This window comes from Panthera leo, chromosome E2 (genome assembly GCF_018350215.1).
Source record: "Panthera leo isolate Ple1 chromosome E2, P.leo_Ple1_pat1.1, whole genome shotgun sequence".
NCBI classification, from domain to species: Eukaryota; Metazoa; Chordata; class Mammalia; order Carnivora; family Felidae; genus Panthera; species Panthera leo.
The window spans coordinates 32,917,530-32,935,482 of NC_056693.1; the positions used below are offsets into that span (position 1 = coordinate 32,917,530).

The 17,953-nt window shown below is 47.3% G+C and overlaps 1 protein-coding gene across 1 annotated transcript in view; it reads right to left on the reverse strand.

The window, feature by feature from the left end:
- Positions 1-10,360, reverse strand: part of CES5A (carboxylesterase 5A) — a 28,493-nt gene extending 18,133 nt beyond the window's left edge. The window contains 7 exon segments of the mRNA XM_042920568.1: positions 706-846; positions 1,913-2,017; positions 3,785-3,892; positions 5,866-6,019; positions 6,489-6,622; positions 7,973-8,111; positions 10,163-10,360. Coding sequence (XP_042776502.1) covers positions 706-846; positions 1,913-2,017; positions 3,785-3,892; positions 5,866-6,019; positions 6,489-6,622; positions 7,973-8,111; positions 10,163-10,275 — 894 coding nt within the window. The 5' untranslated portion in view covers positions 10,276-10,360.
- Positions 10,361-17,953: the final 7,593 nt, after the last annotated feature.

Genomic DNA, 17,953 nt, shown 5'->3' on the forward strand with positions numbered 1-17,953 from the left:
CAAATAATCCCTCCTTGGAGAAGCCTTTCTTGACCACCCCTCCTCCTCCCTAAAGACCTTCTCCCACCAGTTTATGTCCTTCCTAGCACTTACACTTCCGGAAACCATCTTTTCAACTGTCCATTTCATCTGGGCCTCCCCAGTAGGATGTGAGCCTGCAGAAAGCTGGGACTGCGTGACTTGTTCACTGTTGAATGCTTACTTTTTACCAGGGTGTAGAGCGTAAAGTAAATGTTCGCTTCATACTTGTTGAATGAATAAGACAATTCAGTGATTTCGCAACTTGTACAAACCCAGAGAGCATTCTTGGAAGTCAAAATTTCATAACCGCACACGAAAATGTAAAGGCCTGAACATTTTCCAAACCTGCATGAAATTCATCTTTGAAGTAGTAACTGTGCTCATTTGAAACAATCATTTGTGATGTTTTGAACAAAGCTCGAATGGATCCATCCTCTCTTACTTTTTTCATAGAGTTGTTTCTTTCTCCATGAACCTTATATGAGGAGCAGGGCAGATGCTGACTCCGGCTGCCCTCAATCCTCAGCTACCCTCCTTCAGAGAGGGGAAGGGGCATCACCGTGTCCTTGGCTTCCGGGCTCCCGCATGACACTTGGCGTCCTTGCTGGCAGTGCTGAGCTGTGGAAGCACATACAGCTGCCACACCGCTGAGGAAGCGACAGGAAGGACAGCTGGGATCCTTACCGTGGGCAGCAGGAAGGCACAGTCGTGGTTATTGACTCCGATGATAGAAGGAACTGAATTAAATGCTTTTTGAGTCAATAGGGCTAGAGGCTCATCAGGAAAGAAAAATTCATCAACCACTGGAATGGAAAACGTGATTTTCTGGAATAAGGAAGAGGAGAAAAATCAGCATCTGCTTCCGTTCACAAAATCTGCTGTCCCCAAGCCCCCAGCCAAGGAGACCCAACCCGCCGAGCAGTGGTCAAACTACATTAAGAAAGGAAAAAGCCACAGTTGGCCCATCCTGATGTATCAGTTCTGCTGGGTCGGCCCTGCACTTGCTTAGGCAAAGGGGCTCCAATTCTTTGAGAACCTCTGACCAAATGCAGCAGGCAGAGTGGTGAGCAGGGGACAGGGGAGTGGCCACAGTAGTGGGAATTAGTATGCGCATCTTCCTGAGATGTCCTCCTCAGCACTGTGCCTTTGATCTGGCTGAGTCTTGGGTCTCAGGAGGAAACACAAGGCTTTATCCACGTTTTTTGGGGGTCTCTGTTTGGGAGTGGGGATGGCGGGGAGCACACAGAAGACCTTTCACACTCCATCGGGTCAAGGACTTGTTATCCAGCTCCCAGACTCCAGCACAACTCACAGCGGACCCTTCATCCATGCCAACAAAGTATTTCACAATTGTTGGAATCTGACAGATAATGACCTTGCTCTTCCAAGGACCATCAGAAGCTCTCACTAGTGGAAGGGGCACAAAGAGCTGATTCAGTCCAGTGACTGAAATTTGTCAGTGGTCATCTAGACTCTGCTTACATACCTACAGAGGGGGGTGCCTCACTATCTTCTAAAGGTGCTGGCCCTTTTTCAGAGTTTTTAGAAATTTCCTGGTTATACCAAGCCAAAATGGCTTCCTAACAGAACTCACACTCTTGACACTGATTTTAGCTTCTGGCAGCATGTGGAACAGGGGAAGTCCCTCTTCCCAGTGACTTAAAGACAACATTTGTGTTTTCCTGGATCTTCTCCTGGCTAGGCAGCATCCCTGGCCCATCAAGTTCTTTAAATGACCTATCATGGTTCTGTACATTCTACAGCCATTACTATGAATCCCAACCTCCATCTTTCCAAATCCCATATCAAAGTAAGTAAGAGAGTGGTGGGGTTTGTCTGCCCTTCCATTCCAAGCACCACCCTGCCCCCAAACCCTCCCGCCCCTCTTCACCTTGCTGATGTCCAACAACTCCTCGGGGGGTTTTGCCCTCAGGCACTGCAGCAGGGCAGCCGAGTCAGACGCATGGCAACCACAGATATGCGCAAGCACCTGCAACTGTTGCCAGAGAAGGACCAGGTCAGAGCACAGCATGGAAAGTCGCCAAGAAAATGAAAAGTGAAGAGTCCTAGATCCTTCATACATGAAGCCTGCTGCCCCTCCCCGCCCCGAGGACAGGCGGGCACTGTACCTTTTTGTTCTCTTGCCTGACTCTCCTTGTCATCTTTAGCAACCGCTGGAGTAGGGGGAGGTGGTGTGTCAGCCTGTGGCTGTGGAACAGAGTCAAGATTCCTGGCCATGGGGAGACCAGCCCGATGATGTTGGCTCCACTGGCAGTAGGCCTCACTGAGTCCAGGCGCCCAACTCTGGGATGCTGAGTGGAGCCAGGAGCCCCAAGCGTGAGGAGCAGCTTTGCAAGCATGACTTAACTGTCAGTTGAGGCAAGACTCTGGCTCAGTGCCAGCCTGTCAGCTCTGTTAAGCCTCATCCCCACCACAGCCTAGAATACCCTGAACAGCTTTTCCTGTCTCACATCAATTCCACTCATCCCTGGCTCCTCCGAGATGTCCTTTCAGACCACTGCAGCTCCCATGAACCCCTTCCTCCTCTGATTTCCTGTTACCTCAAGGATTCCCACCTTCTCTACCTAGCCTTTTCACAAACACTGCCTTGCGCAGTCGTCGAACTTTCCGTGGGAGCTCATCCCTTGAAAGTGGTGGCCCCCCAAGTGTCTGGGAGTCATGAATGCTCTGAGAATCCAACAAAAGCTACAAACCCTCTCCCTGGGAAAATGCACAAACATATAGAATCTACACACAACGTACAACTGTAGGAGCTCAAGGACCATCTCCCAACTACCCATGGATTTCAGGTTAAAAACCTTTGTCGTAAAATGATTATGGTCTTCTGAAGTCAGTGTAGCCCTTCCCATTTATAAACCCACAGGTCCTAGCATAGAGCTGGGAGGACTATGGACACTCAGCGTACGTGTGCTAAATGAACAAACAGAGGCACAAACTGAAAGTTGATACGTCATGTTCCCCAAATCAATATTCCCGATGCATTGAGAGTATTTTTACAATATTATGACTCCATGTCTCTGCTTGTGGTGTGCACTGTCATTTTCTATCAGGTGTTCAAGCAAATGCACCACGAAAATGCATAGTCCCCAGGAGGTGGCTCCACAGCCCCGTGCTTAATCTTCATTGACCGAATCAGCTCATTTGTTAACTCATTCATTCAGCAAACAGCAATAGTCACCTAGTATGCACCAGGAATCATGCCGGGACATGAAAGATGCAAGAGACCTTGGTCTCCAGGTCCTCACTGTCCGCTAGAGCACTAACCAAGATGACAGATGACAAAAGTCTAGGGCATATGCCTCACCGCCCCCTCACAATCTCATGCCAGGCAACAAGAATCAGTCACAGTGTTATTTCCCACTGAATTGGAAACAGCCTAAGAATCTTTCTTAACAGAGTACTCTAGATAGAGTGGAGTCGATATAGGACATGAGCCGTACATAACACAGGGGACTGAGTTATATATCCTAAGCGAAGAATAATGAATAAGATGTCAGAACAATTACATAGACACTCATGTACACACACACACACACACACACACATTCATGCACACCAACAGTATTTCACTGGGGACCTATTTTCTGTCAAACCAGGCCTCCCATAGAGCAATAAGGTTCACCTTGGCCAGCATCAGATTCTTTTGACCATGGTCAGTAGGACTGCCAAGCACATGGTCTATCGACACCTGACCACATTCTCCCCTGACCAAGTAGAGGAGAGGTGTTAACGAGATACCTACATCCTTCTTCCTCTCATCACCAGGGGATCTCATCACTAAAGGCAGGATGGCCACCCCACTCTCCATGATGGCTTTGTGGAATAAGCCATTGGCCATGGGGGACAGAATCTGGAGACAGAACACAAGAGACCAGGAAAAGTTATGCAGGGGACTCTCCATCCAGCACATACACCACCCACCTTTCCTTGAAGAAACCTTCCCAGGAAGCCTCCTTAAAAGCTTTGTGCTTACAGAAAAAAAAAAAAAGCCCTGGTTTGGGGACTCAAGGACTAGCCATGGATGTATGGACAAATTATTTAACCTGTCTGAGCCCCAGGTGCCTCAGGAACTTTGAGGTCAAACATCCTGGTGTGTGATTGCTTGCTAGCTCGTTCATTTCCTAGCTGGGGGAATCTCAGGCAAATTGTTTCACATTTCTGAGCATCAATTTACTTCTTGCAAAACTGGAAGGAAAAATGGAGCACATATCACAGAATTGTGGCATAGAGCAGAAGTAACAAATATAGAAGGCTTTGCACAATGCCTGGTCGGACAGCATGCACCCACGAAACGGGGGTTGTCATCATATGTGTAAAGTTGAGTTATTATAATTCACCTTACTGAATTATTTTGAAGATACAAAAATATCTTGTATATTGTCAAGTGCTACACCGTGGAAGCTCTCTTAAACCACTTCTATGTAACAGACTTTTGTGATGAACATGTGACCCTGGAGATGCCAAGCACTCAGAGCCAGTGGGCTATTTTCTAGCACCACCACAGGTTTCTATTCCCACAAGTTTCTGGCCAAGAGGCAGGTGTGTTTGCTTCCTCACTTGTTTGGTCAGTTACACTTGCTACTGTAATTACATAATCAATGAAATACCGCGGGAACCAGTGAAGTATGTGTGTAAGAAAAGAAAACAAAACTATGTTTGGGGGAAAGAAACCTGTGATAAAGACAAGTAGCTGAAAAATACTGCCGGCAAATTAGGTGTGAAAAAGGTAAGAGTAAAATACGTTGGGTGCGGCGGTGGGGAGCGGAAAATTCCATAAATGCACCTCATTCACAGACTACAAAGCACGCATCTTTTAAAATTCATGCTCACTGTAAAGAAGCTGAAACCGTAATTAGAGGACCATGATTCCAATGGGTGGTTTATGCCAGAGAACCACGCTGGACCTCTAGCCAGCAGACCAACCTTGAAAAGATACCACACTATATACCAAACCACTGATAGAGAAATGTACACTTTCTCTTTGAAGTTAAAATAAAATGGGGCACCTGGGTGGCTTGGTCGGTTAAGCGTCCGACTTCGGCTCAGGTCATGATCTCATGGTCCATGAGTTCGAGCCCCGCGTCGGGCTCTGTGCTGACCGCTCAGAGCCTGGAGCCTGTTTCGGATTCTGTGTCTCCCTCTCTCTCTGCCCCTCCCCTGTTCATGCTCTGTCTCTCTCTGTCTCAAAAATAAATAAACGTTAAAAAAAATAAAAAATAAATAAAATAAAATGTTATAGGGGCGCCTGGGTGGCTCAGTCGGTTAAGTGTCCGACTTCAGCTCAGGTCACGATCTCGCGGTCCGTGAGTTCGAGCCCCGCATCGGGCTCTGGGCTGATGGCTCAGAGCCTGGAGCCTGCTTCTGATTCTGTGTCTCCCTCTCTGTCTGCCCCTCCCCCGTTCATGCTCTGTCTCTCTCTGTCTCAAAAATAAATAAAAAACGTTAAAAAAATTAAAAAAAAAATAAAATGTTATATGCATCCTTTTTTTAAAAAGTTTTAGCTGAACTTTCCTATTAAACAAGTAATTACCAGTCCTGGTAATTGGACACCAGGGCTTCCACCCTATAAATATAAGGGATTTTTCTTCAAACTATTACTCAGGATGTGATCTTGGGTAATTCATTTAAACTCTTCCTGATGACAGCTCTTGTCCACAAAATGACAGAGAGCCCCTAACTCTCTCTGTGAGGCTTGAGGGAGACAATGTGTATAAAAGTGTTTGTTTCACAGGAAAGCACCAGTCAGCTATAAGTGATTCCTGGTCCTCATTTTTGTAACCTCCCCCACCAAGGTCTGTTCAAATCCCAAAGAGAAGAACTCACGAGGCTGGAAACACTGATGGCTCCCGCTGACTGTCCGAAGATGGTCACAGAGCGTGGGTCACCACCGAAGAACTTGATGTTGTCCTGGACCCAGGTTAGGGCGGCCACCTGGTCCAGGAAGGCCCAGTTCCCGCGGGCATGCTCATCCCCTGTGCTGGGGCCAGAAGTAGGGTGAGAATACTCAGTGGGCTGCAATCTGCTTCCTGCCGCTCAAGGAGTTCAAGGTGGAGGCTGTGGGTGGGTGGCCACTCCTTTGCAGGATCTTCCCTGCTGTTCGTCCATCTGCTGGCCAGACGCAGAGGGTCTAGGCCCCGAAAGGAGGGCAGAGTCACAAGACGGGAAGGAGCCAGGTCCTTGACTGACCATGTGAAAAGATGTCTGTCAGTCAGGATCACTCAGTTGGACCTTACTTGAGTGAGAAAGAGATTTTTATTGTTTTAAGCCACCAAGACTTGGGAGTTTATCTGTTATAGCTGCAAAGATTACCTCACTAATTCGGGTCACAGTTATTCAATGTCACTGAAGGCTCATTCTTCCTTACGCAGCTGGGCACTGAATCCCCTGTGGCTGCCATACAGCTGTGCCTCGGGGACCTGGGGTGTCAAGCTCTCAGGGACACTTACTTGAAAAAACCAAATATTCCTAGCCGGTACTGGGTAGTCACGATCAGCACGTCCTCGTAGGCAGCCAGGGCGGACCCATCGAAGAAGGAGCCTGAGCCAATCTTGAAGGCACCCCCGGGGAACCACACCATGACCTGTAGAAGGGAGAGGAACCCTCCAGTTGGCCTGCCAGGCATTCATACCCCCTCCCCATACATTTGGGACCTTCCTTCTTTAGGGAAATATAGGTGTCTCACTTTCCTTTCTAAAAGCATGAGAGATTATGTCTTTTGAAGAAGGCCAAGGGGTGAGCATGGAGGCCTGAGTTTGATTCCCAGCTCTGCCACTGACAAACTGTGTGATGCTGGGCAGATTACTTAACCTCTCTGAGGCTCATTTTTCTCATCTATAAGATGTGAAGAATGAAAGTATCTCATCTTATGGGCTATCATGAGATTTCAACAAGATTCTGCATTTAAGTTCTTAGAACAATTTCAAGTGCTCAGAAAGTATTAACCAAATATCACTGAACTTGTGACCCACACGAAGACAGAAATCATTGTAAGCCCTGTGGAGAGCAAAATCCGCTTAAACTGTTTTAACTTTACTCTTTCCACTACCTACAGAGAGAAGCGAAGCGAGGAGAGAAAAAAAAAGGGAAGAGAAGTGTGAAAACTTTACTATATCAATTAGAAAAATTGGGACTGGGCAACATAAAACATTCACATGGTACTATCATGATTCATATACTTACAAATATATCTTTTTCATTCTCTTTTTTAAGGTCATATTAGGGACTACAAGTCTTGGGCCAGCCATGGGGGATAAGGGAGAACCAGACAAAGCACTGGCTTTGACACGGGAATTTCTACTCACTGTGTGTACAAGGTATTTATGCCATCCCTGTGCCTCATCTTCTTAATCTGTACTATGGGTCCAGTAATCTTTACCCATGATTACTGTGGGGGTTAAATGAGATAATGTACTGTGCCTGGCACACAGTCAATTGCTCAATATATGTTGTTGTTATGATCCAATAGAGTGAGTCTCTCATTGCAGTGGCATGGGGGAGAGATGATGGCTTTCCTACTCACTTATACAGAGATATTTTACATTCCTAAATGAAATACTTAGTATTATTACCTGTCCTCGTTGCAAACAGAAAAATTGGAAGGTGTATATCCTCTTTAAAGGATTTCCCAAACAGAGTCCTTGTAAGCAGTCTTTCTAAATGTTTACAGACCATTAAATACTCAACAGAGGGGAAAATCAAAACAAAATAAAAATTGAAGGTCAAGTTCCTGCCAATAAAGAAGCAATCAGAAAGGAAGTTAGAGGGAATCTGTCATTAAATGACTTTTTAAGAAAATTATTGATGTGCAAGTGATTACATTTCTCTTTTACCCAACAGGGGGTAGGTTGGATTCTAGACACCCAGCCACTCCTCCTGGGCCCCTGGCCGAGAACCTGCTAGCTGGAGCCCCCCGCATGGCAGGCAGCCTTACAGGGAGGTTGGAGCCATTGTCCGCATGGGCTGGCGCATAGATGTTAAGGTACAGGCAGTCTTCGGACGCTTCCAATTTGGGGTAATGCAGTTTGAGAATGTGTTGATAGGAGACCAGCCACTCTAAGTCCTGGGAGCATCTTGGAGGAAAAAAAGGAAAAATCTTCAGAGTTGCTGTCAGCACACTTGCCTGGGAGGGGCCAGGTCCCATGACGGCAGGGAGGCCTGGTGTCCTATGTGTGAGCAGAAGAGGCATATGGGAGCTATTGGTACAGAGTCTAATCATCTCCCTGGCCCCCGCCATAGTGGCACAGACAAAGAAACAAACTATGATTCTCTTTGATCTGGCTTGGGGGTAGGAGAGTATGTTGTGCAGAATAATTGTGCCATTAACCTCCAGTACCCACCCATGCCCACACCCGCTACCATAACCCCAGACACACACATAGAGATTCAAGATGACTCAACAATTCCCCAAACTAAAGGGCAAGACCCTGGGCTGCAAATCAAGGGTATTACTCTAGTAGCTCCCTTTTCTGCACCCAGAGGAACAAAAGGACACCTCTAGGCTTTTCTACCAGGGACCAATAGAGGTATATGTACAAGGAGATTCCTGCATTCAAACCTTTGCTCAAGCTGGTCCCTATGCCCAGACTGTTCTCTCCTCATGTTTGTTTGCTCGTGTTCTTTCCTTTCTTTCAGATTCAGTGCAAGTGACACCTCCTTCAAGAAGCCTTCTGAGATTTCTCCAGTTAGATCACAGCTCTTCTTTGGAGACCGCTGTGCATGCTGTGTTCTTTCCTAGAAGTTCTCCTGGGCTTGTACATGGGTGTTACCAGCTTTCCCACTCAAATGGGAGCAGCTTAAAGCCTAGGACTCTGTTTTTGTCACCTCAGTACTTCATAGCCCCTAGCACTGAGCCTGCTTGCTATGCAATAAGATTGAAGGAGTCTACATATGTGATTTCTACTATACTTCAGTGCTCCATGAATGTTAATTGTTCTTTTAATAAAATAGTGTACAGATTAGGCGGTGGGAAACCATCGCTGCAAATTTACCCCCAGACAAGTGCTTATGCCTTTTTGCCCTTTTGTATGTTGTTTATCAGAAATCAAGCCCTCGCTGCTTTCAACACAGCCATCCCTGACCTCCCCACAAGGTGAGGCTAGGTGGTTCCTTCTCAGCACCATTTTCTGATCCCCTAAGGTTGCCCTTGTCACTCTATATTTTAATTATTGCTGTTATTTCCACCCCTGCCACCCCCACCAGCCCCCAGGTTCCTTCAGGGAAGCTGTGACCAGCCCACTGTGGTATCTGCCAGAGCTTAATGGAAGAGGAAGTTACTGAGCTGGCTCTTAATGGATATTAGTTGAATGAATAACTGAATGAATGAACAGATGAGTTTCAGCTTAGTGTCCTCAGTCGCTGGGCCACATGGGGTCTCCTTTGTGGCTTAGGGCACTTCCTAAAACCAGGGTACTCCTTCTGCCTGGGACCGCCAAGGCAAGGAACCGGGGTGGCCCAATGTGAGGACTTCACAAAATCTGAGTTTCAGAAGATTCTTGAGGATTTTCAAGTCTTCCATCTCAACCTATGCTCAAGTTCTCAGGATTCACCCACCTCACTCAGCTTGAAAATTTGCAGTGACTGGGAGCTCCCGGCCCAGAACACACTCACGTATTCCATAGGTGTCTATGGATTTCCCTGCACTGGGCACAGAGTGCTAGAGCTGACATCTCTTGCAAGGTGGTTCTTCACCCTAAGGCCCTCAGCCTGGGTGAGAGGTGACATGGAATCACCCGGACAAAGACTCAGTAAGTCCGTCGTAGTGGTTCCCAAACCTGATTGGTCCACAAATCCCTAGAGACCTTTCAGTGACTCTAGTTTTTTGGGCCCAGCTCCGGAGATTCCAATTTAGGAAGTTCAAGAAGGGAGCCCAAGAAATCTGCATGCTCTGAACACCACCACCACTGATTCTGCTGGTCAGCCAGCTGGGGAGCCATGAGATTACCGAAGGTCTTGTCTACTCCCGTACCCACCCTCCTCCTCGTCCTCCTCGTCCTCCTCCGTCCCCTCCTCCTCCTTCTTGTTCCCCACCTTTCCCAGGAGGCTGCATGACCTTTATTCCCACTCAGTGCCGTGTCCCCACTCCCAGTTCACATTCCACCCATGGGACCGAGCCTGCTCTTACAATTTAGGGTAGGATGTGGCATTTCGGAAGTCATTCCAGGGCAAAGCAGGCTTTGGTTGCTTAAATCGCAGGGGCCCTAGAGGAGGTGCAGCATAGGGGATCCCGAGGAACATGTTCACAGGCACGGTGCTTCCCAGTACAGTGGTTTGCTTCCCCCGGACCCATCCCAGCCTGGTGCTCCTCACTGGTGCATCAGCAGCTGGCCCTGAGGGGACACACAGGGAGGAATCAGATGCTGGCCTGGTAGAGAACCAGAATAAGCTCAACTAGGAGCTCCCCTCAGCGGGGGCACTCTTTGTTGGCCCAGACGCGGTGCAACAGGAAGTATCTAGACTCCCCGTCAATGAACCCAGGTCCATTGCTTCCTTCAAGATTGCCACCTGCGTAAGAACACCGACTTAGTTTCTACTAGGAGTATAGCACCGACCCACAAAAGTTTCCGGTCACCTTAGGGCACAAGTAGCCTCTCCCTTCTGCAGCACAGATTTCTCTTACTCTGGAACTGATACATGCCAGGGCTGCAGATCCTAGGGTCCCACAAAGTCATCTAACCCAGAGTCCCCACATGCTGGTCATTTTCATACTCACCGTCACATTTGCTGGCATGTCTGTGCATCCCCTGTCTGACTACTAGCTTTTTAATTTTTCTTAAAATTAAATTTTAATAAACTTAAAAAATCTTACCTAGAGGATTCCTAAGCATTAACATCTATGGAACTGTGCTTCTGATGAATTAAGTATACGCTTTTGAATACGCGTGAAAATAAGTAGATGTCAATGAAAATAAAAAGTTCTCATACAGATGCCACCTGACATCAGCTCATCCACCTCCAGGATATGAGGAGGACATTTTGGGAAACCGAGAGTGCAAGCTTCTTGGTTTCCACATAGAATATAGAGCATTGAGAAGTTCACTGCCCAGCTACTTGCTTGGCAGGACTCAGGTGTCTTGGTGCTACCTGCTCTAACGTCACTGTGACAGTGAAAGTCCTATCCGGGCAGCCAGTACCACAAAGCATGGGCTCTATCCTTTGCCCCTCCCCAGCACCCAGGACAGAGGGCTCTGCAAGCCTCGACAAGGTATGAGCACCCAAGGATAGGACCTGGATCTTCTGTGCAATACCCACACCCACAAAGGACACTCTGTTGGGGGGCTTTCAGTGACACCAGGAGATTGGTCAGGTGCCCTGAGGTTACTACATGGCTTTCCATGCACCATGAGACCTCTGAGAAATAAGTTTGTTTGCACTAGTAGAAAAAAAAAATCCAAGATAAGGAAATCTCCCTACCCTATCTTCTGAGGGCCCTCCTCTCCCACTGGGTGTCTCACCCTTAATGACAGCTGCAAGGACCCAAAGAGCCCAGATCAGGGTCTGGCCTGGGTGCACCCACATCCCACTCATCCGGCTGGACCGCCTGAACTCCTCGCACATCCGCAGCCTCCGCTGGCCTCAGAGAGCTTCAGTCAAAGAAAGAAAGGGCTCAACAAATGTTGAGCAGGCAGACACAGGATGCAGGGTTGGTGGAGAAAGGCATCAGACCAAGATCTGCAGAGGAATTGGCCAAGCAAGACTTTCCTGTTCCGATTTATATAAGGAGAAGCTGATGATTAACTAGTGAGCTGGTGAAGGATAATGTGGTAGGTTCTGGGCTCATGGGATGATATAAATAGAAAAGACATTTGGGATCAGGTAAGTCAAAGACCTCAGCTCTGATGCCTGCAAAGGTCAGGAAGGCAGCAAACAAGCAGTGAATGAAGCTGGCCAAGAGAGATCAACTGGAAGCAGTGGGGACTGTGGAAAACTGGATAGCACATGCCCTGTCTTAAAGGGGCAATGGCTTCTCAACTCCAGTAAACATTTGGCTTATGACAATGTAGGTACACCAAACCAGAAGTCTATGATCTCTCTCAATTTTTATATGCAGCCTCACTTTTTAAAAGTCATGATATGAGCACAGTGCAGTATTTCTACTGGCTGCAATTCTGATCTAGACCCAGCACCCTGTGTAAATATGAGGAGACAAGCCCAAAGAGGTGAAGTTACCATGCATGGTTCTGTTGGAGCATGTCCTTAGCATTCTGGGTTCTCGCTGCGCTGCTGGTGGGTCATAGAAGATCCAGCTCAGGACCCAGGAGCATCACCATCCTGCTCCCAACAGGGTCCACGCTGCCCTCAGGGTAAAGGGCCTGGGATGGGGTTTTCCAAATGCTTGGGGCTGGATGGGTAGAATCAGAATTATCTGGCGTACTTGTTGATATTGTGTCCTTCTGCTCCACTCCCCCTGGAGATATGGGGGCAGGACAATATCCATAGTGGGTTTGGGAAGCATCAACCTAATGCACAGGTTTCCCAGAGTGGTCACCTCCTGAGAAATGCAGGATTGTCACAAGCACATATTAGGAGCCTGCTGGCTACAGAACTCTGTATAATAGGCAAGGAAAGGCTTCCTCGAGCTCAGAGCAAGGGGCTGCCTGATGCATGTGGCTAAAGGCAGGTGCTCTGTAAACCTCTGCAGAATAGATGCCTTCCAGCAAATAATATCTTTCACCTCAATTCCAGCTCCATTTCTGATATGCCTATGACAGCACCAGGAATTACAGAAACAGGACTTGAGCGCAGTCCTTTCTGAAGGTTTGATTCTTAATTCAGCAAAAATCACTTATGGTTCAAATAAATCTTGAAAATCCCTCAAATTGCCCCTGAAATCCAGTGAACAGGCCCTACATATGCTGTTGAGGAGTAAGAAAGAAAGAGACTGCCTATACCAGACGTCTGGATATTCAAACTGCCCACCTTTGAAGTGATCACAAATCCTGGGAGATGAATGGGGGATGGGGTGGGAATTTCTAAAATGTTTCTGATGTGCCCGCAGAGTTTACTGGTTTAGGCTCAACATTAAGCATACCAAAATCCTATGTATAGACATGCTGGTTGCTGCTAGGTTCAGGTACTTACAGTGTTTTAGGCATCAAAGCCCTTAGCTTGGGTCCGGACCATAGAGTAGGTCGTCAGTGGTATTTGCTAGACTGGAATCTAACCCTAGCTTATTAAGACACACACACACACACACACACACACACACACACACACACACACACATGCTGATGCCTTTCTTCTCTAGCTTCTTACCCTTTAAAACTCAATTCAACACCCACCTCTTTCAAGAACCTTTCCTAGACTCTCCTGAACTCCTTAGAACTTTGCTTTTCTGGTACCTCTTGCTTCCTAATTACCTGCGAATAGGATTGCCTTCCTCCTAGACAAAAGGTCTTTTCCATTTATGTATCCGTCACAGCTTCTTCCGTGGGTCCTGGTGTTTCCCTCAACTTAGCCATTGGCCTTGTAACTTCACAGTTGGTACCATTCCCACTACTAACTTGACTATCGATTCACTCAGAAGTTTTCTTTAAATTGACTTAAAAAATGATTTATTATCAAGAAATTTGTATATAGCTAATGCAATGGAAATAGTGTTTTGAAAGGAGTAAATCAGTATATTTTGCATTTCTATACCGCAAAATCATCCCCCCACCTCTGGTAACCATTATAGTAAAGCTGTAGGGTATCGTGTAGAGGACCCCAAAAAGACAGAGTGGAGAATCTGCCCCTCCTGCACCATGGATCTTGGGAAAGAGAACGGAACAATGGTAGGGAAAACAGGGAGCGATACCAGGCGCCCTGAGCCCCTCTTAGACTTAAGTCCAAAAGTGGGAGATGTGCTAGACAGGGAAGTTGAAGGCAGACTTGTTTCTCCAGGAGAAGACTGCCACAGAGGTGCCCCAAATCCTTAAGCCAGACTGTGGCAGCCAAAACCGAGTAGAAGAGGTTGGGCGAAGAGAGACCTCAGGTGATGCTCCTGCTTATCCTGGATCAGTTAGTCCTTGGAAGGGCCCCAAACATGGCCTTGAAGGGAACTCAGAGGTACTTGGAATATGGTTGGGAGCTGGATAGGAAGGAGATCAGGGGACCCACAGAGGTGCTTCCTGGGCTTGAGGACAAAGTGAACCACAGCCTGACCTAGGTGGAGCACAGTGCTGAGTGCTGGTCAGAGCTGAGGTGGGGCACTGAGTCACTGAGGATCCATGGGCTTTGACCAAGACAACAGGATAGACCACAAGCTCACCATGTTAGAATTAATCATCTTCCCAGGAATTTGGTGCACAGGGAAGTTGCTGTGGACAGCCCAATAATGCTAGGACTATTGCAAGTAGGGCCAGGCTCCCTCCACGCTTCTATTTGTGTGGTCACATAAGCTTCCCCCAATTCATGCATCCAGATGCCATCTTGGAGAGGAGCGGGGAGGATGGGAAGCAAATCTGAGGTCATGCATTTATTTGAAAAAGCTTATGTTACTTAAAGAGATTGTTTAAATTATTGAATAGGACTGAATTTACCAGAGGGAGCTCAATGTTAATATGTACCATTAACCACGAGGGATGAGGTGTTCTCTCTTTGTTAGAAAGAAAAACTAATAAGTGTTATAGATATATATAAGAAACAGGTTGCGGGGTGCCTGGGTGGCTCAGTTGATTGAGTTAGTTGAGGGTCCGACTCTTGACTTAGGCTCAGATCATGATCTCATGGTTAGTGAGATCAAGCCCCGCATCGGGCTCCACCTGTCAGTGTGGAGCCTGCTTGGGACTCTCTCTCCCTCTCTCTGTTCCCTCCCTGGCTCATGTTCTGTCTCTCAAAATAAATACATAAACTGAAAAAAAGATTAAAAAAGAAACACACTGTGGGCAAACTGATGCTATCTTTTCTACAAACCCACCGCTGAAAGAGAACTGTGGAGGGCATGACTTCCTAACTGCGTATCTTATATTTGCTCTTCTGTCAAGGTGCCACCTCTGATTATCTCAGGCACCCGCTAATGGACAGGGCCTGCACTCTGAGAAACTAATACGGCCTGTAATAATGATACTAGTTTTCATTTACGGAATGCTTTCTAGGCTATCAGAACCTGGGCTAAACGTTTTGCAACCCTTACCTTATTTAATGCCATTATTCCCACTTTGCAGATGAGAAAACTGAGGCTCTGCAAGGTAGAAGGAATTGCGAAATATCACAAGGCTGAGAAGCCAGCACAGCTGGGACTTGAGCCCAGACTTCCTGCTTCCAAACTGCAGGCTTAGCCATTTAGAGAAGAGAAAGAAGGAGGAATGAAGGTCAGGGAGCATGACTGACTCCTGCAGTTCTTGGGCTGTTAAAAATCATTTAATCTTCTAGGAAGCTGAGTAACCCCCTGACGTCACCTCCTTGGACCTTGATGTTCCCATCAGTAGTACAGACCAGTGGCCTGGATGGCCCCTGAGACACAGACCTTTGATGGGCTCTCTCTGTCCTCCCAAACTGCTCTGCTGAAACCCTGCAGGAGAAACCGGAATGAGAGAGGACCTCAGTGTGAGGCTCAGCTTTGGCTTAAAATATATGCTAATCGACCCTGCTACCAATGGCCTCGGGTGCAGACTGGACTGCAGGTGGACAAAACAAAGGGAGGGTGCTCTGGGATGGACTCGGGTCACAGGGTGCAATCCCCCTGTCACCCAACACGGGCCCAGAGCTGGGTACCCTGGGGCTTCCTTCCCACAGCCTTTCTTCAATCCCACTTCACATTGCTGCTCAATGCAAATGCTTCAACAGGATGTTCAAATCCTTTCCCATCTGGCTTCATCCTGCCATTCCAGATGGATGCCTCGCTGCACCCCATTGCTGCACCCCCATAACTGTGCTTCCATCACCTCACCCCCATCCCTGTAGCCTCACCACTCTACCCCATCCCTACACCCCCATCACCTCACCCCATCCCTACAACCTCATCATCATACTACCATCATTTATTCCCATCACTGTGGGTCCCATCACTGCACCCCATTGGCAACCATCCTTTGTTAATTACATTTTCCTCTCCTGGAATGTTTTGCCTTGACTTCTTCACCTGGCAAAATCCTATTTGTCTTTCAAGCTCCCACAGGAACACCGTCTCCTCCATGCAGAGCCCCTTATTCTCAAGTGCTACAACCGTTTTCTCTTTCCTCCTGTGTTCTTTGTCAATGTTTCTATTATATGATTTACAATGCTCCGTCCTCGTTCTGTGGCTGTTTAGCCACAAATGATGATGAGGCTGAGGATGATGATGCCGATATCACTTGTCTCCTGGTCACATAACCTCAGGCCACTTCTGCTTTAAGTCACAGCTGCAGTGGACAGTTCTGTGCAGGCTCAGTCTCACCTTGCACTGACTGCACACCACTTGAAGCACGGGTGGGCCATGTGACTTTCTATTTTCTGCCCCAGGGCCTTCTCCCTTGTCACAAATATCCCCTCTGACTTTGTCTAAGTGAGATTGGAACTAGAATAACCCAGGAGTAACACTCTCAAGGAAGGGAGAACGAGGCCTGGGAGATACACACTCCAGCCTCTGAAGGCATTCTGTGTGCTGCTCAGGAGGCAGAGGGTTCCAGAAAAATTGAGTTCTCATTGCTCACAGCAGCAGTCTCAGTAATACATCCTTTCTTGTCTTTTCTCTCTCTTCTCTCAGCCCCAAGCTCTGCTCTCAGGGAACAAAACTAAGTCAGTGGGCACCAGAAGGAGACCTAGGAAGTAGATTATCAGTGGGAATATGTGAGTGGATCCCTCACCATTCAGATAGCATCATGTCATAAAGACTCTCAGGGATGGGTTGGGATGCGGTCCAGCTGGAGGGGACCATTGATGTATGCCTTAACCCTAGCATCTCTAAGGTATAGAGGTGATGCTAATTACAAGGGTTGTGGTGTTGGCTGGATTTCATTAACTGCCTTGGAAACCCTGAAAAAAAAAAGACAGGCTCTGGTCAATCTGCTATCAATACAGAGTGAAAATTGGTAGGCTTCCTGGCAGCTTTTAAAGATAACCTTATCTCCTTGAACCACAGTTAGGCCATGCTGTGAGGCCCAAGATTTCAACATAAGAGTGAGAGAGCTACAAAGAAGGTTCAATGCGTAGCTGTGGAAGATCTCTTATACTAAAGCCAGGGCCCAGGTAAGATGATTAGGACCCCGAGACCTGGGGTGGAGACATGTGGATGGATGTGTTTGAGAACCATGAACATCCAGATTCTCCTAAACTCTCCAAACGAGCAGAAACCAACCTCTCCTTCTTACTAGAGGAGGACAGACTTGATTTGTGATGTGTGTCTCACATGAAATGCTTTTCTACTTCAAGATCACCCGATTTCATGCATTGCCCCTGGCCAGTCATGAAAGCCAGGTTTCAGCAGAGCTTGAACAAGGGAATGTAGCCCCTTCTCTGGGAGGAAATGGCTTTCTCACTGAATTAATTGCGTAACATGGCCAATATGTCCTGGTAAAAACTGAGAAAAACATGTGTGGGAGTGAATCCTGAGGGTGGTGGACCTGAAGGGTGGAGCAGAAGATAAGACTGGATAGGAGAGAATTTAACACAACAGCACATTCTCAGGACTCAGGATTTATTGTCCTGAAAGAATGTCTCGAGCTGGTCTAATATGCTGCAGGAATGGCTTCTTGAAGCTTGAACACGATGACAGCCTACAAAAAAATGAGATGGAAATGCTAGAATTGCCATGGCCAAGTATTGATAAAGTGATCAGAAGGTTCGGGATATGGGTCTATTAGAATAAATTTATTTCCTAGAATGAGGGAACTCACCACCTGGTGATATTTACTAGGAGTGCCCAGGGACTCTCTTCACTAGGGTAGTGAGGAATGTACCAGTGTAGAGGGCACCTATACCTTTGAGAAGCCCAATGGTGACAGTTCTTGGTAAGTAA